General features: G+C 40.2%; 1 protein-coding gene across 2 annotated transcripts; it reads left to right on the top strand.

Moving 5' to 3' along the window:
• The first annotated feature begins 422 nt into the window (after positions 1–422).
• Positions 423–27797, top strand: si:dkeyp-117b11.1 (SH2 domain-containing protein 6). 2 transcript variants are annotated; one of them, XM_047381980.1, is made up of 19 exons: positions 423–566; positions 12060–12085; positions 12202–12230; positions 12311–12348; positions 12615–12708; positions 14125–14177; positions 14264–14285; positions 14890–14985; positions 17629–17657; positions 20039–20075; positions 20211–20271; positions 20932–20962; positions 21123–21159; positions 21252–21339; positions 21485–21522; positions 21664–21698; positions 23790–23858; positions 24561–24719; positions 27276–27797. In XM_047381980.1, the coding sequence occupies exons 1-19, from the start codon at positions 564–566 to the stop codon at positions 27390–27392; spliced, it is 1062 nt and encodes a 353-aa protein (XP_047237936.1). In that variant the 5' UTR covers positions 423–563; the 3' UTR covers positions 27393–27797. The 2 variants fall into 2 exon arrangements, with proteins under 2 accessions (XP_047237936.1, XP_047237937.1); XM_047381981.1 differs by having other exon boundaries at positions 423–577.

Below are 27797 nucleotides of genomic sequence, written 5' to 3'. Positions count from 1 at the left end.
GATAGATAGATAGATAGATAGATAGATAGATAGATAGATAGATAGATAGATAGATAGATAGATAGATAGATAGATAGATAGATAGATAGATAGATACATAGATAGATAGATAGATAGATAGATAGATAGATAGATAGATAGATAGATAGATAGATAGATAGATAGATAGATAGATAGATAGATAGATAGATAGATAGATAGATAGATAGATAGATAGATAGATAGATAGATAGATAGATAGATTTAAATATAAAGACCTTTGCAGCAGGTTATACTGACTGCAGCATCAAAAATAAAAGTCAATTGCTCTTTTGACCAAAAGGGGGACGTGCCTCTGCTATGATGCAGATAATTTAGAGGAGGAAGCTTTTACTGCAGGTGAGGCTCTCTGCGTGTCAGTCTGACTACCAACAGGTAGGAAATGCAAATAGAGCCTGAGAGAGCTGCTGCTCGTTTTCATGATATCTCATGCTTTTGGTATTTGAAACTATTTGCATCCAAGGGATTGAAACAAAGACGTTTCTTCATGACTTGAGCTCTAAACTCAAGTCCACATCATAACTATGGTAAAGTAAAGGTTTATTTCTTTGGTAGTACTTTTGGTAATGCTTTGTTAATGTTAGGTAAAATAAGAAGGAAGTGAGCAGGTGTTGTCACAGACGTCTGTTGAGTTTGTGCAGTTACTGTCACTTTATGTTTTTCTTTAGAAGAACTACATAATGGAACAATGTGATGGTAGTAATAATATAAACGTTTGTGCTAGAGTGTGTTTACAGGCAAGCTTATAGAGCTTATGTCTGCTCTGTGTGATGACAAGCAGATTTACTCATTGTGAAACAGTTATCCATAACTCAGTAGCAGGCTTTAGATCTGTAATGTAATCTCACTTGATTTAGAATAGATGTAAGTAATAAAATTATGACAGCAAAAACAAATCAAACATTGTTTGTCTCATACTGAATTAGTTCTGTGACTAATGCAGGTCCTTATATGACTTTTCTCTTCAAACGTATCACTTCCTAGTGAGGAGTTTCAGCCTGTTGTACAGTAAACCATGATGGGGGTGGTTGTTGCCATGTGGAAAAATGTATTATTTTGCTAATGAAAAACTTTGTGTTTCACATTGTGTGAAAGATTTCATTTCTCAATTTTACTTTTACTGTAGGAGGGAGTCAATTTTAACTGTTCCTCAGAAAGTCACACCTTGTTCTCTCAGATGACAATGTCCACAGCACACATTTTTCAAATAAAAGGGAAAGGAACATTTTAGTATTTTTGGCAATAGAGTCTGGCAAGAAGCTATTTTAGTTTGAGAAAGAGACTACCAATGTGGACTTCTGTGGCACCCGACCGAGCTGGTATTACTGTTTTGATTATACAAAAACACTATTTCCATTGTGTGAACTGTGAAACATTTGAATGGTGCTAGTCTCGCCCTTGTTTGCATCAGACTTCTTTTCATAGCCAGACATATTTTTCCATTTTTCCTGCTGCAATCTGCCATTTGAGTCACCTATACTTCACACTAAAAGATTCCCCATCATAGAGCAGCAGCAGTGCAATAAAACATCTGACACAAAGCACAAGTGCAACACTGTCACTGTAACTTGTCTTGACCCTAAAAAGCAGCTCTGTCTGAGTATAACTGCATGAGGAAAAAGCGATAAATAGCGGAAGGGTGATGTAGTTCTCTTTTATCGCTACACCTGCTACTCATTTGACTGTTTTTTGACACGTCAAGGTTGACATGTGACTCATGCTGAAAACCATCAGTGCTTCTCCACCTTTCCATCTTCTCCCTAATCATTTACTCTGCACCATACTTCCCCTATGGCCGCCTATCGCAGTGGGAAAATCTCCACTTCCTCATTTCACATGAGGTGTGTAGTTTGTTATTCTGCTCCTCACACTAATCTCATTACACACACGGCAGATCAACTTGGAAGTTGCACTGATGGTTTAGGTTACATTTTTAAATGGTGTAAACATGCAATTAATATGGACAGAGGTAAAAGTACTGGGAATCTAAACAAAACAAAAAAAATCTAGAAATTCAGAATTTATCCTGACAATACCATAGAAATATAAAACATTTCTACATTTTGTACTTGGGGATGTAATTTTTTAAACCCATACACTTGAAGCCAAATAGCTACTAAAAGTGAAAAAGAAATACATAAAAATTGTTAATTCTTTGATGTCAGATGTTTTTATAGAGTAAGGTTAACGAAAGCCAAGATAATGATGTCATGGGTTTTTAAGCTTCTGATCCGTCACAAAAAGCACACCTGTAGATACACTGAATTTTAAGGCAAAACCTCAGACAAACTGCAGCAAACAGCACACTGCAACATCACAGAAGAACTCCAGATATATCAGCCAAGATATCAGGAAGGGAATTGTGGACATCCACAAGTCAGGTTTATCTTTTAATTCAATTTCCATATGCCTGGAGGCGCCACGCTCATATGTTCAATTATATGCAACGCAATGGGAATGTCCAACCATCCCAACATTAGGGAGGCGTCAGGTTCTATGTGCGTAAGATTATTGTGTTTTGGTGCAAAATGTGCGTATTAACCCCTGATTTAAGGCAAAAGACCTTGCGAAGATGCGGGTTATATTTGGGTTGACAGTGTCATTTTTAAACAAGTCCTGTACAAACATTGGCTGAAAAGCCACTCAGAGCTATAACTGCTGCCCTGTTCTCAGTCCCATAGAAAATTTGGAAGAAGAACTGAACAGGTGTGTGAAAGCAAGGTGACCTTTGAACCTAACTCAGTTACACCAGTTCTGTCAAAAGAAAACGGGCCCAAGCTCCAGAGAACTGTTGTTGGAAGCTTGAGGAAGGATACCCAAAATGTTTAAGCTGTCGGAGTCTGGCAGTTTTTGTCATGTGTTGTTTTTGCCTGCTGCTTACACTTATTCACCACTAGATGCCGCCAGGATTCCCCGGTGTGGAAGGTAGCAGGTGTTTCTCATCTGCAGTCATCTGAGGAGTATAAGAAGGTGGAGCTGTCAGCACTCCAGTGCCTGATTGTTTGCTGTTGTGGTAACTTCTTCTGGCCAAGCCCTAAGTTTTGTGTTCTCGATGAAACTCGCAGTTATTTTCCTTTTCGTGTGCTTCTTTCTAGGTGACTTCAAGTCCAAGCCTCAAAGCTCCTGCAACTTTCAGCCCTGACTCAAAGTCTCTGCTTTGCATCCTGCCAAAGACAAAGTTCCCAAGCTTCCAAGTATCTACCTGGATCAAGTACTGGCTGACAGCTTAAAGCCTTCGTCCTCCTCAAGCGAACTCTGCTCACCCTCCATCTATTCACAATTCACATCCAGCTTCCTGAAACCTCACCAGACTCAGCAGCTGTCTCACCGCTCTCCCTGGCTCCACATCATTCTCCCTCGTCTAAACTCATCTTCATCTCCAGTAAGCAAAATTTAAAGTCATTTTCTATTCCTTCCAAACCGTACTTCAAAGATACTTACCCCTTTTGTCTCTCCCGTACAGTCTCGTGTCTCCAGTCCTGGTTCCAGTTCCATTATTTGCTACTGAAGAAATAAACTTGTTAAACTTTTCTCCTGCCTCCTGAGTGTCTCTCTGCATGTGGGTCAAAACAATTAAACAGGCAATGGCAGAACACTCAGGCCAATCTGACCCAGCAGAAGCACTTAGGAGGACTCTAGCCGAACATAGCCATCAAATTCAGTCACACGGATCAACACTTCACAACCTACAGGAACAACAACGTCAATCTAGTCAACAATTGGACCAAATGGCTTCCCTGCTACAACACGCCCAAAGTATCCGGACATCCCAGACACCAGCGGGAGCCGTCAAGCCCTTAGTCTCCTCCCTGACCTCACAGCAACTTCTGTATGCACATGACATCACCCCCCTAACCCAGAGAAATTCTTCGGTGAGAACAGTAGTTGTAGGGGATTTTTGTTACAATGTACCGTATTTAACCGTTCCCCACAGTCTTTCCCCCACGATGATACAAAAATAGCATTTATTATAGGGCTCCTAATTGGTAAAGTCAAGTCAAGTCAAGTTCCTTTGAGTGCCTTGTTGCTTTTCAGCAACAAGGCACTCAAAGCGCTGTAAAGCACTTCATTGGGCAGAAGCCAGGTTTACCAATTGTAACAGTTTTGGTTGTTATTATGATGAATTCATCCAATTAAAACAAACCTTCCCCTCTGATTTAGATCAGAGAAGTGTGGCCTGCCGCCTGATGGCACTAAAACAGGGCAATAGACCCGTATCTGAGTTCTCCATAGAGTTTCGCACATTAGCAGCTGCCTGTAGTTGGAATTCATGTGCACTTAAGTCAGCCTTTTTCCAGGCCCAAGACGAATCATTAAAGGATGAACTTGCTATTGTTGAAGAACCTAAAACTCTGAACGAGTACATTGCTTTAGCAACTCAAATGGACAATCGGATAAGGGAGAGGAAGCTCTCACGATTAGAGCAAACTGTGGCGAGGTCCCAATCTTTTGTGCCATCTCAATCACCCCGTTCGCAGAAAGGTACCAGTCCACCGGAACTAGAACCCATGCAGTTGGGACGAACTCGGTTGACCCCAGAGGAGAAAACAACGGCGCAGACAGTCTAACCAGTGCCTTTATTGTGGATCTTCAGATCACTTTGTTGCATCTTGCCCAATGCGACCAAAAGAGAGGGTCCGTCACCTTTAAAGATGGAGTTGACGGACCAAAAAATCAGCCTGAAGACCCCTAGACTAACCTTGCCCGACACCCTCTTATTTAACCAAGATCAGTTAAATCTGTCTGCCCTTATTGATTCTGGGTGTGAAAAAACCTCATCGATCTATCATTAGTTCAACAAGCTAACATTGAAGTGGAACCACTAGATCCACCCCATCAGGTCCTTGCTTTGGACAGAAAAACGCTCCACCGAGTCACTCACCGCACCAAAACTATTGAACTCATCATCTCAGGAAATCACCGTGAAAAAATAACATTCTTTGTTTTTCCCATTTTTCAGAGCTCTCTGGGCTTAGGATTCCCCTGGTTACACCATCACAACCCCCATTTAAACTGGAAGGAAGGTCGCATTGAATCTTGGTCCACTAATTGTCTCTTTGTCTTCAGTCCGCATCCTCGCCTTTGACTCCTCATATGGATTCAGAGGAAACGTCACACCTCTCACAGGTTCCTGAGGAGTATTCTGACTTAAAACAAGTTTTTATTAAGTCAAAGGCTTCATCCCTTCCGCCTCATCGACCTTATGACTGCGCTATAGATCTGCTTCCTGGTGCACCACTCCCTTCCAGTCGCTTATACAATATATCTCGGCCTGAAAGACAAACCACGGATAAGTACATTTCAGAGTCATTAGCAGCAGGAATAATTCGCCTGTCATCCTCCCCATTAGGAGCTGTCTTTTCTTTGTGAGCATCAGCATTTGAACCAGTCCAAGAAGCAACTATTTTCAGTAAACTAGATCTCCGCAACGCCTACCACCTGGTCCGTATACGGCAAGGTGACGAATGGAAGACCGTCTTTAAAACCCCCCTGGGCCATTTCGAATACCTTGTAATGCCGTTTGGACTTAGCAATGCTCCTGCTGTGTTTCAGGCATTGGTAAACGACGTATTAAGAGATTTTTTTAACATATTTGCTTTCGTATACCTAGACGACATCCTCATCTACTCCAAAGATATAACTGAACACCGACATCATGTTCGCATGATTCTACAGCGCCTTCTGGAGAACAGACTTTTTGTAAAAGCCGAAAAGTGCAAGTTCCACAAATCATCAGTCACCCTCCTTGGTTTCATTCTAGAGGGTGGGCAGGTTCGCTCAGATCCGGAAAAGATCAAAGCAGTACTCCAGTGGCCCACTCCAGATTCACAAAAAAAACTCAACGTTTCCTGGGATTTGCAAATTTTTACCGACGATTCATCAGAAATTTCAGTCTTATTGCAGCCCCTCTCACCGCACTGACTTGCACTAAGCAACAATTCAAGTGGACACCTGAAGTTGACTCAGCCTTTTCTCAGTTAAAAGAGAGATTCTTCCAAGCTCCCATCCTGACCCCTCTAAACAGTTTACAATAGAGGTGGATGCTTCAGACACAGGTGTAGGGGCTGTGTTATCTCAATGCTTAGATTTGGATAGCAAACTTCACCCATGTACCTTCTTCTCCCGCAGACTATCCAATGCTGAATGGAAGTATGATGTAGGGGATTGTGGGCTTCTAGCCAAAAAACTGGCTTTGGAAGAGTGGCACCACTGGCTGGAGGGTGCTGAACACCCGGTGCTAGTATGGACTGATCACAAGAATCTTGCCTATCTTCAATCAGCAAAACAGTTAAACTCCCGTCAAGCTTGTTGGTCCATGTTCTTTTCCCGGTTTAACCTATCCATTTCTTACAGACCTGGGGATAAAAATGTGAAGCCTGATGCCTTGTCCCGCCAATATTCTCCCGACAACTCAGGTAATAAGCCGACCACCATACTTTCTCCTAGCTGCATTGCAGGATCTCTCACCTGGGAGATTGAGAGCATTGTTAACCAGGCTTTACGTTCTGAGCCAGACCCAGGCACTGGTCCCCCTAACCGTACTTTTGTACCATCGACTGTCTGCTCCAAACTTATCCATAGATTTAATACCTCCAAGTTCTCAGCCCAACCTGGCTCCAGTCAAGCCATAGCCCTCATATCTAGGAGGTATTGGTGGCCATCCATTCATAAGGATGTAAAGGAGCATGTCAAAGCCTGTTCGGTTTGTGCCCGGAACAAGTCTGCAAATCAACCCCCAGCAGGTTACCTCCAACCCCTCAAGATTCCCAACAGACCCTGGTCCCACATAGCCCTGTATTTTGTCACCGGACTCCCTTTCTGTCAAGGTATGACCACCATACTAACCACAATAGACCGTTTCTCCAAATCTTGTCACCTGATTTCTCTTAGGAAACTTCCCTCGGCTTTGCAAACAGTCCAGCTTCTGGTAAAACATGTCTTTCAGCTTCACGGCATCCCTCAGGAGATCCTCTCTGATCGTGGACCCCAATTCATCTCACAAGTGTGGAAACGGTTCTGTGCAGTGCTGGAGGTCAAGGTATCACTCATGTCAGGCTATCACCCACAGTCCAATGGTCAAACAGAGCACATGAATCAAGAACTCAAGTCAACTCTTAGATGCCTTACATCTACCAACCCGATAGACTGGAATAAGTACTTACCGTGGCTAGAATACACCCATAATGCACGTTTCCTCAGCCACGGGACTCTGCCCATTCAAAATCTCTCTTGGTTACCAGCCTCCTCTTTTTCCCACCGGTGAAAAAGACATTGCCATCACCTCAGTTTACCACCATATCCGCCGCTGCAAACAGGTCTGGAGATCTACCATACAAGCACTCCATCGTACCGCCCAACAAAATAAACATTTTGCCGACAGAAAATGGTCTCCTGCTCCCCAGTATCAACCCGGACAAAGGGTTTGGTTGTCCTCCAGAGATATACCCCTAAAGTCCATGTCCAGAAAACTGTCACCTAGATTCATAGGCCCGAATGAGAATTGAGTCTATGATCAGTCCTACTTCAGTCCGTCTCCGCCTCCCTGCCAGCCTCCGCATTCACCCAACTTTTCATGTCTCGCAAATTAAGCCGGTGCTCCCTAGCACTTTGTGCCCTCCGGCCGAACCTCCTCCACCAGCCCGGGACTTCCAGGGTCATCCCGTCTACACGGTCCAACGGATTGTAGACTCCCGTCGGCGGGGTAGGGACTGGCAGTACCTTGTCAATTGGGAGGGCTACGGTTCGGAGGACCATACTTGGGTTCCTAAGTCATTCATTTGCGATCCCTCATTGATCACTGATTATCTTGCTTATTAGCCTTCTTCTTCTTCTCGGCCGCCAGGTGGCGACCGTTGAGGGGGGGATGATGTCGGAGTCTGGCAGTTTTTGTCATGTGTTGTTTTTGCCTGCTGCTTACACTTACTCACCACTAGATGCCGCCAGGATTCCCCGGTGTGGAAGGTAGCAGGTGTTTCTCATCTGCAGTCATCTGAGGAGTATAAGAAGGTGGAACTGTCAGCACTCCAGTGCCTGATTGTTTGCCTTTGTGGTAACTTCTTCTGGCCAAGCCCTAAGTTTTGTGTTCTCGGTGAAGCTCGCAGTTATTTTCCTTTTCGTGTGCTCCTTTCTAGGTGACTTCAAGTCCAAGCCTCAAAGCTCCTGCAACTTTCAGCCCTGGCTCAAAGTCTCTGCTTTGCATCCTGCCAAAGTCAAAGTTCCCAAGCTTCCAAGTATCTACCTGGATCAAGTACTGGCTGACAGCTTAAAGCCTTCGTCCTCCTCAAGCAAACTCTGCTCACCCTCCATCTATTCACAATCCACATCCAGCTTCCTGAAACCTCATCAGACTCAGCAGCTATCTCACCGCTCTCCCTGGCTCCACATCATTCTCCCTCGTCTAAACTCATCTTCATCTCCAGTAAGCAAAATTTAAAGTCATTTTCTATTCCTTCCAAACCGTACTTCAAAGACACTTACCCATTTTGTCTCTCCCGCACAGTCTGGTGTCTCCAATCCTGGTTCCAGTTCCATTATTTGCTACTGAAGAAATAAACTTGTTAAACTTTTCTCCTGCCTCCTGAGTGTCTCTCTGCATGTGGGTCAAAACAATTAAACAGACAATGACATAAGCAAAGTCACAAAAGGCAATTCTACCAAATACTGAGATTAATCTGTTTAAACCTCTGACTTTGTATTTAATAAAAATGCAAAATCTCTAAAATAAGTCTCTCCCATCATCATTTTGGTAATTCTGATTGTCATTAATCAGGAACAATCTAGTCTGCCTTCAGGGCAAAACAAAGTTGTACATACTTGACTCCCTGGATTTCACACGGGCGTGTCTGCACAAAACTAAATTTTTACATCTGCGTACGCGGCGTCACACAGTAAACTGCACGGCAGGAAAAAGTCTCCACAGCGAACAGTTTTATATGTGACACACTGCTCTGAGCAGCTGGTCACGTGGACGTGCAGCATTATGGCCACCCTATTCCTCTTCTTAGTCCCTAGAGTGATTTAATGGCCTTTGTTGGGAGTTATGATTATTGATTGATTAATCTTGATCAATAATTATAATTAAAAATCATAATTTGACAAAATCAATTTCTTAACCAAAATCCTCATTTATGAATCGAGACCAGAGATGTTTCTGGTGTTGTAATTGCGGCTCAACGCCTGTGACAATTACAACCGTTAAATACTCCGTAATAATGAATAACTATTGCCGGAGATGTCACTGTTTAATCGACCGTTTCTGCCGAAACGTATGGAACTCTTAACCTTATCTTGACTGACACATCACTTTTTGCACACAATGAACACAAAACGCTCTCTTTTTATTTATGTTAATATTTATTAATCTTACCTACTCAACATTCTACATAACAAGGGTAACACATCTAACTAAGCAAAATAAAGCAAACAGCAGTGGGTGTGTATTGAATCAACCAGCAGTTATGGCAAAAAGAAGGAATGAGAATATGAAAAAGGGGTGTGGTGGTGAGTGGAGACTGGGGGGCGCAGCTCCAACTGTAACTCAGTTATTCTCAGTCATAAAACGTCCCCCAACTCCTGAGCAGACAAAGAGTTATAAAGCTTTTGGCGGCAAGCGAGCAAGCAGTGAGGTTGAAGACAAAGGAAAATGGAGAATTTCACCATGAGGTTATTTTAACAGTCCAGTCTTACCGCGCACCTGTGCTGACTCAGATGGTAAAACACGCACAAAGCTAGGAACACAACACATCAAAGTTTCAATAAACAAGGTTACATGCACATATCATTCAGAACACGAGATTCTAACTAGCGATTCTGATCGCTCTACCACCTCTGACCCTGCCCAGGCCTTGTAATAAAGAAATAAATGATTCAAATAAAAGATGGGTTTTACTTGGTGAAGCTTCCTTCTGGGGCAGCGAGTGAGAGGGAAAGAGGGGGGGGGTGTTTTGAAGCGTTGCTGCATGTCCGCAGTTAAACTCCAAGAAAGCGGTCAGTCCCCATCCTTTGGTCTTCTTGACAAAAAGGAAAAATAGGATCTGACCATCAGCAGTCGACTAGAACCAAGCAAGGAGGGAAAGTTGCATCTCCTTGAAACTCCGTGGTTTTGGTTACGTGTTAAACTCACGTCTTCGATCGGCAAAGTGAAATTTCTGGCCTTCTCATTCCAGAAACCTCGGTTAGGAATTGTTCGTTGTCCAACGAGAGAGAATGAATGAACTCTGCAAAGAGCTCTTCTCTTGAAGTGGCGCACTTCAGTCGTTAGTCCGGTCTCTAGCAGAAGGCGTATGTTCAAAATGGGCGCCTTCATATATAGCGTCCTGTGACGTCAGACTTGGGATGCCCAGTCATATCAGTCTCAATGCTTGATGGGATATGTAGGAGTGGGCTGTCCTGGATGCAAAATGGCCGATGCCATTGGAGAGGCACAGTGACGTCCAACAACGTGCAGATAGTCCAATACTCAGCAACAAGTGATCCAACACCTTTAACACCACTTTCTTTTCTTTTTGTTTTTCCAAAGCTACAAGCAAATTATTTCTGCTTCCATGTCCATTGATGCTATGGCAAAAATATAGGAATTTGTCACTAGAAATATGGGAAATTGGTATGCTCGACTATGAAGCTGCGGACAGTGCACATGGAGTCCGCGCTGCTTACCGAATGTCCAACTATGTTCTCCCTTTAAATGCCAAACTGTGAAAGAAAGGGTTGTCTTTCTATATGTTAATGTAAATATCTACTGTCTACTATTTATGAAAATATTACAAATAAAACCTTGTGTATTCAAGTCTTTAAATATGGAAATTATGTCATGTGTTAAAAAGGACCTAAACAAAGGCAGGAGGCAGGTAGAATCATACTGGAAATGGTGCATGGGAGGATATTGTACATCACCAGGGAGCAAACTGATAAGGTCCAAGCAGGGAAACAGGAGAATCCAACAAGGAATGACTGAATAAGGAGTTTAATTAAAGAGGAGAGTGATTACTGGGACAAGGGTCAGGTGAGTCTAACTACCTAAAGAATGGTAGGTCAGAGGGGAAACCGAGGAATAAGGTCTACATGGAAAACAGGAAAATACTGATCAAAATAAAAACAAAGGGTGGAATAAAACAATTACAAAACAGGGAATGAGTAAACAAGATGAGGACGCATCAGGAACGCACAACAAAAACTACTGAAATAAATCATACAAAACAAAAGAAAAAAGTGATCAACAAAACTCAATGTCCACAGGATCATAACAGGTTGGTGGATTTATGAAAACAAAAATGTACGTTTTTCTATTTTGTGCAGGTCTGTAGTCCACTGAAGTTGATCTCAGCCTAAAGTGTTGACAGCTTTATTCAGGAGATATGGCACAGATTACCATATGTTTTGTAATCCCTTGCTATAGATACACCCAGTGCTGGGTGACTTACACATCTGCGTTTTTTCTCAAAGCCAACAAAATTAGAGCTCACCTTTAAAGACATACAGAGTGTAAAAAAACAATTGTCTTCAAATAGGAATAACCACAAGGATATTATCTCAAAACTGAGGTGCTCCTCATAATTTCACAGCACCTTCCACTTAGTGGCACTACAGGTTTAGTGAGAGCTTTTAAAACTACTTCATAGAATTTGAAAGTCTCTTAGAAATGTTTCATGTAACAATTTCCCTGGTTTTCCTTATGTACACACCATTTATCCTAATGAATTGCTATATAACGATGCTTTACAGTGCATAGTGTTCATCTGTTAATCAGAATACACTATTGTGTTGAAAATACCAAAAGGTAGCTAGTCCTTTCTGTGTCTGCACTGAACAAAGGGTCCATTGTAAACACTTGGGGACTTTGTTCAAAAGCAGCCGTTGACTCAGGCTGATCAATAAAACATATAAATAAGCATAAATAAGTAACAAATTTTTAACTACTTAGAAAGCTTAACCCCCAAGAGACTTTACCTGTCCTGGTGCTCAGTTTTAATCTTTGCTTGACACTTCAGTACTTGATTTTTCTATGTTTCTGGTGTTTTCAGAGCTTCCTCGGAAAACTGAAGAACCGGTAAGTAAAATCAAAGAACCCCCTCTATTCTTCTGGTTGAGTGCACCAAGATTCATCAGGCATTACTGCACCATGTGTTGGTTGAGTCTCTTTTTTCTTCTTACTTTGAAACACAGCGGACCACCAGCTCCTCCGAGAAGGACAGGTGAGATCTACCTTCACTTTAAAAAAGGGTTGGTTTCTCCTCTCTGTATGATCACATTTGCACTCCTGTATGTGTTTCAGAGAACAACGCAGCGTTTGAATGGCCACAGGATGAATTTGTGAGTAGCTGACATTATTCTAAACCACATTTCTCAATTAATGTTTTTTTATTTATTTGTAATTATCTACCACAACTGTTGTGGTTTTGTAAAGTGTGTTCCTGATAGTTTTTACAATCACAGAGGGTAAGAAGGCTGTCTGATCATCCAATCAGTCAATAGTTATGCAGCTTCTAGATTGGAGAGATAAGATGTTCCATATTTACCCCACAACAGCATTTAAAGATATCAGATTTCAGTCGCTGACAGTGATTTTCTCGGAGCAGGATGATGAGGAGGGGGACATGTATGAAGTTCCTCCCTGTGAGCGTCAGCCTGTTAAAGTCCCACAGACACAAGTGCAGGAAAACATTTACTTGGGTAAAAATCTCTCTAATTTCTTCTCGTAATCCAGATCACTGTCAAAATGAAATATGCAAAACCTCTAAAAATGATTCAAACCCCTTGAACTTTTGGTTACATTTTGTCACACTACTACCATAAACCTCAATGTTTTTTTACTGGGATTTTGTGTGATAGACAAACACAAAGTAGAATATATCTGTGGTGAAAGGAAAATGATAAAAGAACACTTTGAATTTAAAAGTGTGCCTTGCATTCGTATTCAGTCTGTAAGGTAACTGAAGTTACCTTAGTAAATGTAGTCCATGTGTGAGTAAATAAATCTCAGTATAGATACAACTAATCTGGGAAGACCTCTGAGGTTGTTAGAGATTAGTGAAACGGCATCAAAAAGCTGTGAAGACGTTTAAAGCAGGGTTAGGTTATAAAACAATATCATAAGCTTTGAACACCTCATGAAGTGCCTGTTAAATCTGTTCTACATACATTCTGCAAACCTACTAATACATTGCTGTCCACCTAAACTGAGATTGGGAAAGTAGAGCAATAAGAGCTGCAACCAAGAGGCCCATGGAAACTCTGGACGAGTGGCAAGAAGAAAGCCATTGTTGAAGAAAGCGATAAGAAGTTCTGTTTAAAGATAACCACAAGCCATGTGGGGGACACATCAAACATGTGGAAGAAGGTGCTCTGATCAGATGAGAACAGAATTTAACTTTTGACGTACATTCAAAACATCATCTGTAGAGGAAAACCTACACTGTCCATAACACTGAATGCACCATCCCTATGTTAAAACAAAGGAGTGGAAGGATAATGCTGTGGGGATGCTTTTATGCTGCTGGGACAGGGGTCAGAGTTGGAGGGAAGATAGATGGAGCTAAATGCAGAGCAACCCTGGAAGCAACCCTTTTAGTACAGGGGTCTCAAGCTCCAGTCCTCTAGGGCTGGTGCCCTACAACGTTAAGACGCTTCTCTGCTTTAACACAACTGACTAAAATTATCAGGTCATTAGATGAGCTCTGAAGAGCTTAGCTGCATGCTGAGGAGGTAATTTAGCCATTTAATTTTTCTGGTATAGGACCAGGGACACATCTAACACCTGATGTCATTGCGGGTCAATGCGTAAAGTTTGAGACCGGTGGTTTAGAGAAAGCACTGTCATGTCAGAATGGCCTAGTCAAAGAACTGAGTGGAGATATACCCCTAAAACATGTGCTGCTGGAATTGCAGCAAATTGTGGTTCTACAAAGTATTTACTCAGGAGGGTTGAAGACAAATGTACGCCACACTGTTCTATCACATAAAATTCCAGTAAAATTGTTTGTGGTTATAATAAGGCACAATGCAAATAAAGTTTAAGGGGTACAGTTTTGAAAGGTCCTGATTTTCCATGTTTACTTAAAATCCAGTTTTTTTTCTTGTATTTTTCAGAGAGGACATCTAAACCTGAAGTTCACCCCCCACCTAGACCATCCAAACTCCTGGTAAAAAAAATGCTTTAAAATCACGTCTTTACTGTCTAAAGATATTCCTTTAGTTTTGATTAAATTTTCTCACCTGTTCCATTCAGACACCACAAAACACCGTAAAACGTGAGTTGTCATCATTTGTTGCTCATTCAACATTAACAACTCTTTCTTTAATGTGGATTAAATGCTTCCATTGCCCTTCCTGTCATGATTTGTGGGTGTTTTTGGGTTCTTATTATTATTATCAGTCTTGATAGGTTTTGAATCCTGCTTCTGTTATTTTCCTGGTCATGCTTTAGTTTTTGTCTTCTGGTTCATGTTTTGTCAAGTTAAGTTTTTGGATGTGGTCATGCTTTAGTTTCATGTTTTTCTAGTAATGTTTCTATTAGTTTGTATCCTTGAATTTATGTTTTGCTCCGGCCATGTTTTGTTCTCTCCTGTCTGTCAATTAACTTAATTCAGTTCACCTGCACCTAGCATTCAGTCTCCTCGTTTCACCTGGTTCTTGTTCTATGTATACACATTTGTTCTGTTCATTCCTCGGAGAAACATTTGGATCTTTCATCTCTATTCATGTCCTTTACTCATGCCAAGCCTGTCTTGCCAGCCTGCCCGTGTCTGTTTTGCCATTGAAGTAAGTTTTGTTTATTAAACCTTTACTTACCATCATTCTGCCCGCTTGTCTGCATTCCGGGGTCCTCCGCTACACAAACCCTGACACTTCCAGCTCCTGAAGTAGACAGAAATGAGAAGCCTGGAAGGAGAAAGGTGCCTGATCCTCCAGCTCGCCATGTTCCCGCTTCGGTTCCTGTACCCGAAGAAGGTGAAATAATTACCACTACAGTCACACTTTCAAATCACTGAATGAAACCTAAAATGAATATTTTAACGAGCTTAATTAGCAGTTGTATAGATTTCCTCCCATCTGTGATTCAAGTGTTTTTTTTAAAGAAAATGAACAGACAAACCCAGAGCTGATTAGTTGTGTTTAATATTTCCACAAGCAACAAATTTGGGAAATAAAAGGAGAACTGAATAGCAGGTTGTAGGACGAAGAAGACAGCGCAACCTACTGAAGCACATCTTAGGTTACAACTTGTGAGCTTCAGAAAAATATTATTTGAAACAAGGATAATATGGTGTGCAAGACTGGCAAAACCTTTATTATTTTACAGAATATGCATTGATTTATCGCTCAAAAGATTTACCTTTAAACCTACTGACACTGATGGAAAACATAAACATATAAAAACATAAAACCTGCTCTTATTTGGTTTTCGTCCCGGCCGTGGAACACTGGACCAGCCCAGTTCTATACCTTCTACAGCAGGGATGTCAAAGTCAAATACACCGAGGGCCAAAAAACCAAATTTGCTACAAGCCAAGGGCCAGACTGGTTCAATGTTTATTAAAACATATTGAAATGATTGCACATAGCCTATTGAACCAAGACCTAACACATGCTCCAGGAGTATGGAATCGGGGGCCCTTTATTAGGGGCCATCCGGCTCTGTACAAGCGGAGCAGGAGTTTGGTTGGCATTGCCGGCACTAAGTCGGACCTGTTCCCGGTGCATGTTGGACTCCGGCAGGGCTGCCCTTTATCACCGGTCCTGTTCATAACTTTTATGGTCAGGATTTCTAGACGCAGCCAAGGGCCAGAGGGGGTCTGGTTTGGGGACCAGAGGATTTCGTCTCTTCTTTTTGCAGATAACGTGGTCCTGCGGGCCCCATCTAGCCAAGACCTACAGCATGCGCTGTGGCGGTTCGCAGCCGAGAGCGAAGCGGCTGGGATGAAGATCAGCTCCTCCAAGTCTGAAGCCATGGTTCTCGATCGGAAAAGGGTGGCTTGTCCTCTTCAGGTTGGAGGGGAGTTCCTGCCTCAAGTGGAGGAGTTTAAGTATCTCGGGGTCTTGTTCACGAGTGAGGGAAGAATGGAGCGGGAGATCGACAGACCGATCGGATTCGGTGCGGCTGCCACAGTAATGAGGGCTGAGCCGAAAAGCAAAGCTCTCGATTTACCGGTCGGTCTACGTTCCTACCCTCACCTATGGCCATGAACTTTGGGTCATGACCGAAAGAACGAGATCCCGGATACAAGCGGCTGAAATGAGCTTCCTCCGTAGAGTGGCCGGGCACTCCCTTAGAGATAGGATGAGGAGCTCGGCCATCCGGGAGGGGCCACTGTTCCGCAGTTTTTTTTCATCGATCCAGAGATTACTTCCTCAAAAGTCTTTTGTATTATTTAGATAAGTCTTTGTGTTGCTTTTGATCAGCAGTCATTTTGGCCTTGGGACGCTACCATGGATGACATTTTCTTTCTTATTTTTGAATCATGAACACCGATTTAGGTCTACAGGGTGAGTTGTCAATATGCTTTTGGAATAATTTTGGGAGACTTGTGACACCTGGGAAGATTCACCACGGTTCCCTGTTGTTTGTCGATTAGTAGAGAATGGTTCTCACTGTTGTTAAACATAATCAGAAAGCTAAGGCTTTGTTAACCTTTCCAGACTGAGAGATGTCAATCATTTTGTATCTCATCCGCAGTAGAATCTGTTCAGATTGGACGATAAACTGCATGTTGAGAAATTTTAGCTTACTTTTTGTTGTCATGCAGATTCTGTTTAGTATTTATTTATGTCATGAATTTAACAAGGGAAGGCAATTATATTTTTAGTATAATATATTTAGTATATTGCCTTAACAAAAGAGATTATCATGGGGGAAAAATGTTTGTCCCTCGGGTCATCTTGGTTTTATTTTAAAATTTGTTTGATGATCTGAAATATTTAGGTGAGGCAAAAAGAGAAGAAATCGATAAGGGGCAACTACCCTTTAAAAGCACTATGCATTAAACTATTAATTTTGTCAAATCTCACAGTTCATATTTTTGTGCAAAGCATATAATGTATTTTTAGTGACTGTAAATGTATATTTATTTAGTCTTTATACATAGTCCTTTTATGAACATGTTGACTTGTGCAGTAAAAAGTACAGCTGCTGCCATTTTTCGTTCAAATAAAATGTAGTGCAGTTACATAGTTAGCTTTAAAGAAGCGGAGAAGCACCTTCTATAACATAGTAAATGCTTTGGTAAAGGAACCCCCCTAAAGATCGACACTATATTAGCTTACTTTGCTCACATGTCTGGCACATAATCCTTGTCTTTATTTATAATGCTGCAAATGTGTATTTACAGTGTGCAACGAATCTTCTGACAAGTGCATCTTATTCCTAGTAATTAAAGGTGTCAGTTTTGTCATATTCTGCTTTAATACAGAGTTACACAAGTAAGTTGTTATGTTTTGTTAAAAAACACATCAGATAATTCAGCAGTCATTTGGTTATAAGTAGTTATTGAATCATCTGAGAAATGTGACATTATTTGTATGACTGGTTGCATTGGTAACTTAAATTATAGCGGTCATATTGATCACTTAAAGTGTTTCCTTTTTGCCTTTCAGATGTTTATCTGGATCCAAATCTGGAACAAGTGAGTTTGATCTGTTAGTTTGAACTAATAACTTATAAATGCATGTAAAGGCATAGACAATTTTGTTGGAAGCCTTGGTAAAGATGAATAAAATGTTTTAAGATAATTTTGTATTAATGTTGTTTCAGTGGCTTACACTAATAAAATGTAGAAAAAACCAACCCTTAATTTGAGCACATTTATTTAAAATCCCAGGTTATGAGATAATTTTTTTTATTATTGGTGGAAGAATTGATTATCCCCAACAGTCTCTTTTAAATAAATGCAACTGAAGCCTTTTTGCAATTCCTACTTCACCTTTGTAAACTGATCAAAGTGTATAAGTTCTAGTTAGCAACCACTGACTTTTTGTTTCCCCGGCGCATACATATGACATAACCCAGCGGGTCTTTTCCCTTTTGCCCACTGTTTAGAAGGGCAAAGGATCCATGATGCTGTGGGCTTGTTTTCTTCAAAAAATGTCAAATAAAATCAGGTAGCCTCAGAAAACTGAAAATCTGTTGTCGTTGTGTCTTTCAGTAAGATTCTGAGATCTGTTTCACCACTGAATAAAAGTAGTTAACTTAAAGGTTGAATTTTCAAGATGGCTCTCCAACAAAGAGTTAATTTATTTTAAGGCTTTCTGCACATCTTAACAAGGAATACCGCCAAATTTGCCTTCATCTGTCTGCAAACTGCTGGAAGGTTAAAGGGATTTGACGAAAAGCCTGAAGTTAGATGTAATAAAGACCACTTTTACTCTTTAGATTAATATCTGGACATTTGCAATGGACAACAGAGAGCATAGTTTCTTCAGTTAGAGATCCCTTTCCTATGTGGAAGGTGAGGGAAGTTGAGACACCTTTAAAGTGTCGTTCTTTCATTTTTACCTCAATTAGCAGCTGATTACAGTCTTAAAAATATTAGGACACCCCATTAAGTATTCAGTTCTTTATGAAGGGTTCACATATTGTGTCTAAACTTTTTTGTATCTCTGGAAAATAAAATGATTTAATTTCAGATAAACACCAAAACAATAACTGTTTATCTAATTAAACAAAAAGTCAGTAGACAAACGTGCGTTTTGAAACTGAGGAAAACGTTGGGAAATCATGTTCACCCATAGCTAGTCTCCCTTTTTGGTTGAGATAACTTCAGTGAGATGCTTCTTGTAGTTATCTACCAGTCTCTGACATCGGTCTGAGGTGTGCCTGCCTCAACAATTAAAGCTTTGAGGTTTTTGAGGGGTTTATTGCATGTACAGCATATTACCTCAAATCATCTCAAAAGTATATCTCATTCCAAATTTTATAAGCTACAACAAAACCGGTTGTCCCTAAGCTTAAGTTTTTACAGATGGTCTTATATTTATTTCAGTCACCCTCTGATAAACATTAGAATTCACGGTGGATTATATGATGGTGAGTTGCCCATGTCCCGCTGTAGCCAAACATTTTTATTTGGTTTTACCCCAAACATGTTCTGAGGTACAAATAATTCTATTCAATAAACATTATTCTAGAAGTACTGGTCTTTGTCTATGTTGTTACTAGCAATTAATCTTTTTCTGATTGTACAGGGATGCCCTTTCATAATAATAGTAGGACGAGCCTGCAGTACATCCATCACATGATGACATTTTTACTCTTTAGAGACTTATTTTGGCATCCTGCAGCCAGCCCAATCTGAACAAGTTGGCAGTTGTTTTGAATGTCCTCCACTTGTAGATTATTTTATATACAATGGAACGGCTGATTTCTAACTCTTCTGAGACGTCTTTAAACCCCTCTAAAGATGCTACAGCCTTCTTTCTGGAGGTTTCAGATGGCTCTTAAGACCTTACCATGGTGTTCACCCTCAGGCACACACCCAAAGTCAGGCACACACCCAACTAAATATCTGAAGTTTAAACAGGATGCAAACCTAATTCAGAGCACTAAGTAATGATCTTCTCATCATGCACTATTGTTGTCACACATCTGAGCTAAATGTTTGCCATTTCAAGTGGGAATATGTGTGAATCGTCTTAATTTATTCTTCATCTGTTAAACTACATTTTATAAAATGTTTAAATGGTATTTTTTCAATACAAATTCTTTGGTTGAAGTATAGACTTGAAATATCCATATATACAAATGTTAGGAAAACAGAAAGGCTTTTATGGAGTATCCTAATTGTTTTACCATGACTGTATCTGCTGCTACAAATGAAAGATTCCACATACTTACTGATAAGCATCCACACGACTTAATATGGACTAAAGGGTATAGAATATTAAATAGATTGTTGCTTGATGTAGCAGTAGAGCAGGCACATTTAATAAAAGCTAAACCACAAGAACCTAAAAATAAACATCTGAAATGTAATTTCAGCTCAAAAATAAACGATCTGTTTTGTTTCAGGAAGACAATGATGACGTGTATTTGGAGCCAGAAGCATGTATGTCGCCCCACACATTAACAACAACAGTCTTTGACCCTGTTATAGGTCTCAAAATGCTCCTCGCTAACATTAAATAACAGAAAATGTTTCTGTAAAGTGATTATCACCATTTATTTTCTCCCTGCGCTTCAGCCTGCCCTCCTGCCCCAACCAGAGGGCTTCCATCACCAAAGCCTCCTCCTCCAAAACCCATGTAAGTGTGCCTTCTATTTGAGTCTGTTCATGTCTTCATTCCTTTATACATTTTGTACATTTGTATATTTTTTCTGTACATGTTATGTAAATTGTACATAAAAACCCAAGCAGGAACAACAAATGACCCTGGGTTTAAAAAACAGGATACCAACACTTTCTGCCAACACATCCAGCTGGCAGGATGTGTTGGAGCTGAAGCGAAGAAAGAACTGAGGACAAACGCAACTGAGGAAATCTAAAATGAGGGAATAATTGAACAGAACTATCACACAGAGATGCTCCTAAACCAGAAAGGTGTACAAATCCAAAACCTAACACTTCCAACATGAAAATAGATAATAATCAAACCAAAATGTGTCAGAGAACCACAGTTTCAGGAGTAATAGGAGGTAGATGGATCACAGAGCAGCTGGCCCAAAGGCTGCAGGAACCCATGTTGCAGCTTTGCAGACAAGCCAGAGAAGACAGAAAGTGCAGAGACAGTAACTGGATAAGGTAGATCAACCTAGAACCGTTGAAAAAGTCTGAAAAGGAGCATGCTCCACTGCACCACTTCTTACTCATTTTCAGACAATCAGACAATATCCCCATATGTGTTTTTAAGCAAATATTTAATGTGATATGAATAGTAAAGCTCCCATTTTCACTCTGTCTGCAGGGTGAAACCACCAGTTCCAAGAGCTGTGACTGTAAGTGTACATTGCTTTTCTTGTTTGAATGCTGGATACTGTCCTAATAAAAGTAACACAGCCAAAATATGTGCTGGTTAAAGAAACATCATTCAGTATTCTGTGCCTAACGTAATATTTACAATTCAGACACAAGCACCACATTTGTTTTTTCTTTTAGCAACCATCGTTTTCTGCTATTCATGAGATAAAGACAAGTGAGTAACATATTTTTCCAGTGAAAAAAGGACAGCAAAAAACCTTGAGAGATAACGAAGCAAGATGGCAATTTGATCTGCATGTCTTACAGCTGAAGACAGACGTGCCAGCTTTCCCGGTCAAATAATGCTGCGAACCTATGCTTCAAATCCTCCGGACCCGAAGGAACCTAAACCCATGTATGACTGCTGGAAATACGGACTATTTAAAGTAGTGGAATTTACAAATTTGCAACTATTTCCAGTTTGTTGTTTTCTGTTGACCTTTTATTTAGTTAATGCATAAATGACGACTAAAATTAATCATTCAAAGTCTTTATTTCAGGCCTTCTATTCCTCCAATGGGAAGCTACAAACCTGGAGGTGAGTTCAAAATCTAGTAACTTGTATTCGTGTTAATGTGTGTCTGTGTGTGGGGGGGTCGTTTTAGATTTTAACATTGTAGTATTTCTAACAATGCACAGATAATATTTAATATTTGACATGTTTTATATCCGTTTTAAGGTGGCAGTGGGATGACTAAACTCTCTGGGAATGAGGTACAGTATCAACCTGCAGTGAAAAATTAAGTTTTACTGAAAGGTCTGGGGTTTCATTCACACAAAAAAACTCAGATTAGCACTTAAACTTCATTTAACCAATAATTCCATCCATCAATGTGCTTACATGTTCGATTCAAGATCTGAGAAGCTCAAATTTACAATTAAGAATCCCATTTGCAACTTCATTTTTCTGTAATGTCCAAACAGCAACTGGCTCAAAATGTTTTTGAAAAGATGATAATCATTAAATTATACATCACTGTGCATAACAGTTTTTTTTCATGTATTCTAAAAATTTTATGTCAGTCCTGGTCTTTTTATTGTAAATTAACTGACTCTCAAGTGCAAGGTGCCGCCTGTATTTAGAGCCTCACTCTATTATTCAGTTTTTCACTGGATAACATCTAGTTTTTACTGTTTCTTCTCACAGCGTTAAAAAGACATATCTCCCAAACTGTTTATAATATTCACAAGGACCTAAGTGCCTCAATTCTTTCAAATTTGCTTCCAAGAGATGTTTCAGGGGTTTTGTTTTATGTAGTCTGGCAAACAAATGTGTGTCGGACTGTTGTTGAAATCTTTTAGATTAATTTTTAATTTGAAGGTTAATGTTTAAGTTTAGTTTGTGAAGATTTCTTTTTTTTATGTTTCTCTTTGAATTTTGGATGATTTTTGCCTTCGTTTTCTAGCATTTCCTTGACCATTTTAAAGGATTCGTTTTCTTTACATTATAACTGCAAAGTGTGAGTAATTTAGGGATTTAATGGATACTAAACATAAATGGTGAGTTTGAATCACTCAGTAATGATAATACATTTTGATAATTTCACAGACAGTTTTAGATTGTTTTAGAATTAATTTTAGGGGACTTTGTTGCCAGCCATCAGATACAAAGACACATTGTTTCCCTTTTCTTTTTTTTTTACCAATTACAACTACCAAAGATAACACTGTTTTCCAACTTGTCTAATTTGTAAGCACCTGCTAAACAGATATGATGTTATGGTGAGGCTCAAGAACTGGAAATAAATTAGCAAAAATGCTGAAGAAAAACTTTAAATGAAAGAAAGTAGGAAAGAAAGAAGAGCTCCTTGAGAGCTTAGCTCCTTAAATGGTTTAAAACATTTGCACAGCATTTTACATAAATATCCTACTCTCCAGTCTTGTTAGGCTCCTTGAAAGTTTCCGAGCTGTCTATGAGAAAGCCTGCTTTGGCATGAGGTCCAGTGAAAGAAGTGAAAACGTTTTGTGTCCACTCCTGTGAAGCAGCAGTAAAAAAAGATCAAATGGGCCTTTTTTCCTATAATAGAGAGTTATTTTGTGTTTTTGCTGTGACACATGGCAGAGAAGCACAGAATGAGGACAACACACCTGGAGCAGACGACTCAAATGGCAAAATCCGAATCAGAATCAGCTTGTTTGTGCACACAAACAAGGAATTTGACTTTGGTTCCACTTGGCTCTCAATGAAGAAATGTAAATTTAAATATATAAAAAGGGAAATGAAACACTTTTTAAATATGTATATTTATAGTGTTTTTTATAAAAAAAAACAAGGTCAGAGTTAAATTGGTGCAAATATGCTTGGTATTGACTGATCTGGGCACTCTGACTGTTAAGTGTTCATCAGAGAGACAGTCTGGAGGAAGAAACTGTCACTTTGGCATCTGGTTTTATAAATAGCCCTCTGTAGCACTGACCTGAAGGTAAAAGTCTAAACAGTTTGTGTCCAGGATGTGTGGGGTTTGCAGAGATGTTAGCTGCCCTTTCCTGACCCTGGACCGAAGGTCAGCCCTGATTATCTTCTCTGCTGACCTGATTGTTTGTTGTACTTTGGACCTCTCCTGTTTTGTGGATGAGCCAAACCACACAGTGATGAAGAAACACAGCACAGACTGAATAATGGCAGTGTAGATGATGACAGCAGCTCAGGTGGAATGTTATACTTCTTGAGTTGCCTCAGGAAGTACAGTCTCTGCTGGGCCTTCTCTGTTCTCTGGAAAATGTAAATAGGTATCCAGAACGTGGTTTCAAAGTAATAATAGATGTACAGTTGTTGACTTAATTGTTGTGTTTTACACACCCCAGGACAAAGAATGGTTTGCTGGAGACTGCAGCAGACAGACAGCTGAGAGTCTCTTAAAGAGAGTCAAAAAGGTAAGCCCAAAGTATCACAGGATACTTTCTTGTGTTGAAAAACAAAGAGTTGTGCAGTTTCACTTACAATGTGTCTGTGCTATTAACCAATCACAGCATTTTAAAATGCACTTTCCTGACAAAAAGGGGTCTTTGGAGCCTCACCTCTCTGAAATGGGAATACATTACAGCGTCTGGATGATGAAGTAGAATATGTAGCATCGTATGGCAGCTGTGACATTGTTGCAGTTGTTGTCAGTGGTGTTTGTTGAACAGATTTGTGGCCACTTATTAGAAACACAGAAAAGGATGAAGTGAGCACTCGCTTTCCACAAACATTCTAGTATGCAGAAAATGAGAGTGAGATTTGTGAAAGTGAATATTTCTCCTCGCCTACTAAAATAAGCCTCTTTTTCCGCCCCTGGGTTATGAAAAAAAATTATTTTGGCTTCAAAGGCTGGAACCTACATACTGAGCCATGAACGTTCGGTAGGGTGCGTGCTTTTTTTTAGTACTTCTTTTGGATACAGTATTTATTGACTTTAAAGGTGTACATGAATTTAACTCAATTTCAATTTTCACTTTGAAATGACCTAAACTGAAAACAAAAGCCAGCCCTCATTTTGTCATGATAGAATTAGTGGGTGTGCTTTGTTTTCCAATCGCACAAATTGCTTTAGTACACTTTTTTTTCTTTCTTCAGTATATTTTTATGTGTTGCAGGATGGCGCCTTCCTCATTCGATACAGCTCAGATAAACGCTCCCACCAGCCCTACACCCTCGCTGTCCTCTACCAACAGAAAGTGTACAACATCCCCATTCGTTTTGTTGAAGAATCACAAGGATATGCCCTCGGAAAGGAGGGCAAGACGAACGAAGAGGTGAGGGTAAAGAAAAAGTGTGATGTTTAGAAAATACAGAAGAAGAGTTATAGTTAGAGTGGCTTAGTTTATCAGGGTGGGAGCCTTCCTCCCTCCCTGTTGGTTGGAGTAATGGTGAGTCAGGTTTAGCCTAAACCAGCTCAGTTATGGTTGAGGTGCAAACACACCCTCCATTTCTGCTACCTGTATGACCCCTTCTCTTTTCCAATGGTTATAATCAGTCTGACAGAGGGAGGTATCCCAATCCTTGTGGTTTTTAGTATAACAATGACCATCAGTGGGGGTGCCTTGAGACGACATTGTTGTAAATAAGCGCCGTTTAACTAAATAATCTGAACTGAAGCTATCTCTGTAGTTATGCTGCTATAGGCTTAGGCTGCTGGAGGACACAATGACCACTTTCACCCTCTTCGCTACATTCTCACACTACTCTCCAATTTTGCATTATTTGCTGTTTTTTCAGCTTTGAACCTTGTTCTCTCCTTTCTCTTCCTAGAAGCTACACCTGGCCTGGCTCTGTGTCTACCTGTGACACCTTTCTGGAGAGGGGCATCGTCCGAGCTTCTGCTGGCAACAACTTAATGCTCACCCTCTACCGATGATCCACATGGCCCTGTCTTTCAGTGTTTAACCCTTTCTCTCTCCTAGACATGGCGATTGACTGAGCTTTTACTGAGCTATGTGCTCTCTTTCAGACTCTAACCTTGAAAACTGGCTCAGAGTTTATCTGTTCTTTCTTTCTAGATGAAACAACTAAAGGAGCTACATCCATTAACATTTACTTTTCCTTCCCATAGAAAGTACTCCTGGATCAGTGCTTCTTTGTTCTATTTGTGTCTCTGCTCTGTTCTCTCAAACCCCCAGTCGGTCGTGGCAGATGGCCGCTCACACTGAGCCTCGTTCTGGTTCTGCTGGAGGTTTCTTCCTGTCAAAAGGGAGTTTTTCCTCTCCGCCTTCGCTACATGCATGCTCAGTATAAGGGATTGCTGCAAAGTCAACGCCAGTGACTGTCCACTGTCTCTACATGCTCATCCAGGAGGAGGGAATGCTGCAAGTCACTGACTGGATGCAATCTGCTGGGTTTCCTTAGACAGAAAAACTTTTTATCCAATTTGAATAAATAACTGAATCTGACTGCACTGTTCAATGATTAGGATTAATTGTATGTAGCTGACTTTTGTGAAGTGCCTTGAGATAACATGTGTTGTGAATTGGCGCTATATAAATAAAACTGAATTGAATTGAATTGAAGAGAAACATAACAGGAACATGAAGGGAAAAGGTAATGCAGTGCCTGATAAATGCATTTTGTCATGTTACAACCACAAACTTCAGTGTGTTTTACTTAGATTTTTTACGACAGACAAACACTAATTAGCACATATAGTTATACATCCCGATGTTCTGTGAAGGCCTCAGAGGTTTGTTAGGAAACATTAACACTCAGCATCAATGCAGACCAAGAAACACAGCAGACAAGTAACGGAGAAAGTTGTGGAGAGGTTTTAATAAAGGGTTTGTTCATAAACCAATATTCTAATATCCACAGTGTGGCTCAAATACAATCCTACCAAAACATGGCCATCCATAAAAGTAGCAGCCTAAAGGTCCATTGTATCTCTAGAAGAACTTCAGAGACCCATAGATGAGGTTTGGGAATCTGGACAGGACAACTGTTACTCATGTACTCCACAAATATGGTCTTTTTTGGAAGAGTTGTTAAAGGCCATAAGAAGTCATGTTTGCAGTTAGCCATGCGCCATGTAGAGGATACAGCAAACATGTGGAAGAAGGTGCTCTGGCAAAAGGTTTTTATGTCCTGGACCACATGCAAAATATAAGATTTTTAGGGAAATTAACACCACACAATGAAGCATGGTAGGGGCAGCATCATGCTATGGAGATACTTTTTAATAGCAGGACAGGGAAGCTGGTCAGAGCTGACTGGAATATGGATGAAGTTAAATACAAGGGAATTCTGGAGGAAAACCTATTCAAGCCTGCAAAGGACTTAAGACTAGGGTGGGGGTTCACCTTCCAAGCAGGAAACTTACTATAAACATTCAGCCAGGGCTATAAGGAAATGGTTTAGTCAAAGCATATTTATGTTAGAATGGCCCAGTCGAAGTCCAGACCTAATTATAACTGAGAATCTGTAGCAAGATTTCAAAACTGATTTTTCATTGGCGCTCTGAGATTGAGTTATGTTACAAAAATGAATGGTCAAAACGTTCCGTCTCTAATTGTACATTTGCTGTTGTAATTGCTACAAAAGTTGGTTCTACAACACACTGACTCATGGGGGGCTGAATACAAATGAATTTCTTAGATTTATATTTGTAAAACCATTTGAAAACCACAACTTATTTTCCCTCCACCTCAAATTTTATGTTGGTCCATCACACCAAATACCACACCCAAAAATATAAATCGAATTTGTTAGTTGTAATGTGACAAATATTAAAATTTAGAGTAAAAATACTTTAGGCAGGCACAGTGAATGTACTTTCAGCATTTTGACTTTATTGTTTGTCATTTTTCTCCCCTTTTTCTTAGGTGTTCAGCAGTCTTGATGAGATGATTTCCTACCACAAGAATAACCAAATACTTCTGATTGACAGCAAAAGCCAGGCCAAGCATACAGCAAACCTAACACAACCTGTGCGACTTTAAAACTACACTAATTATGTTGTCTTTGGTTGTGAGATAAAAGGCAAAAACTGAAAATGTAATTTTATTTTTTAAAAAAAGCTTCTGTGATTGTAAAAGAAAAGATGTTGTTATATTCATTATGATTCAATGAGAAAAATTTTACTTGGATGGAAAAAAAAGTTTTTTTTTCTGTTATTTCACTATGACCTATGCAGATAAAAACTGTAAGTTTAATTTTTATGAAACATCCAGCCTCCACAGAGTAACTCTTAAAGCCACAATCACCCACATTGCCATTATTCCCCTTCTGTTCATTTACATACATTTGTTTGCCAGACTGCATAAAACATCAGTACAAATCTTTTTCAGTCATCATCTCCCCATCAGTTCACTTTGAGATTTTAATTAAAAATGTTTTCAAACTTT

The sequence above is a fragment of the Girardinichthys multiradiatus genome, chromosome 12, assembly GCF_021462225.1.
Source record: "Girardinichthys multiradiatus isolate DD_20200921_A chromosome 12, DD_fGirMul_XY1, whole genome shotgun sequence".
Classification (NCBI taxonomy): domain Eukaryota; kingdom Metazoa; phylum Chordata; class Actinopteri; order Cyprinodontiformes; family Goodeidae; genus Girardinichthys; species Girardinichthys multiradiatus.
The sequence above is the reverse complement of the archived record's forward strand: the minus strand, read 5'-3'. Positions and strand labels throughout refer to the sequence as shown.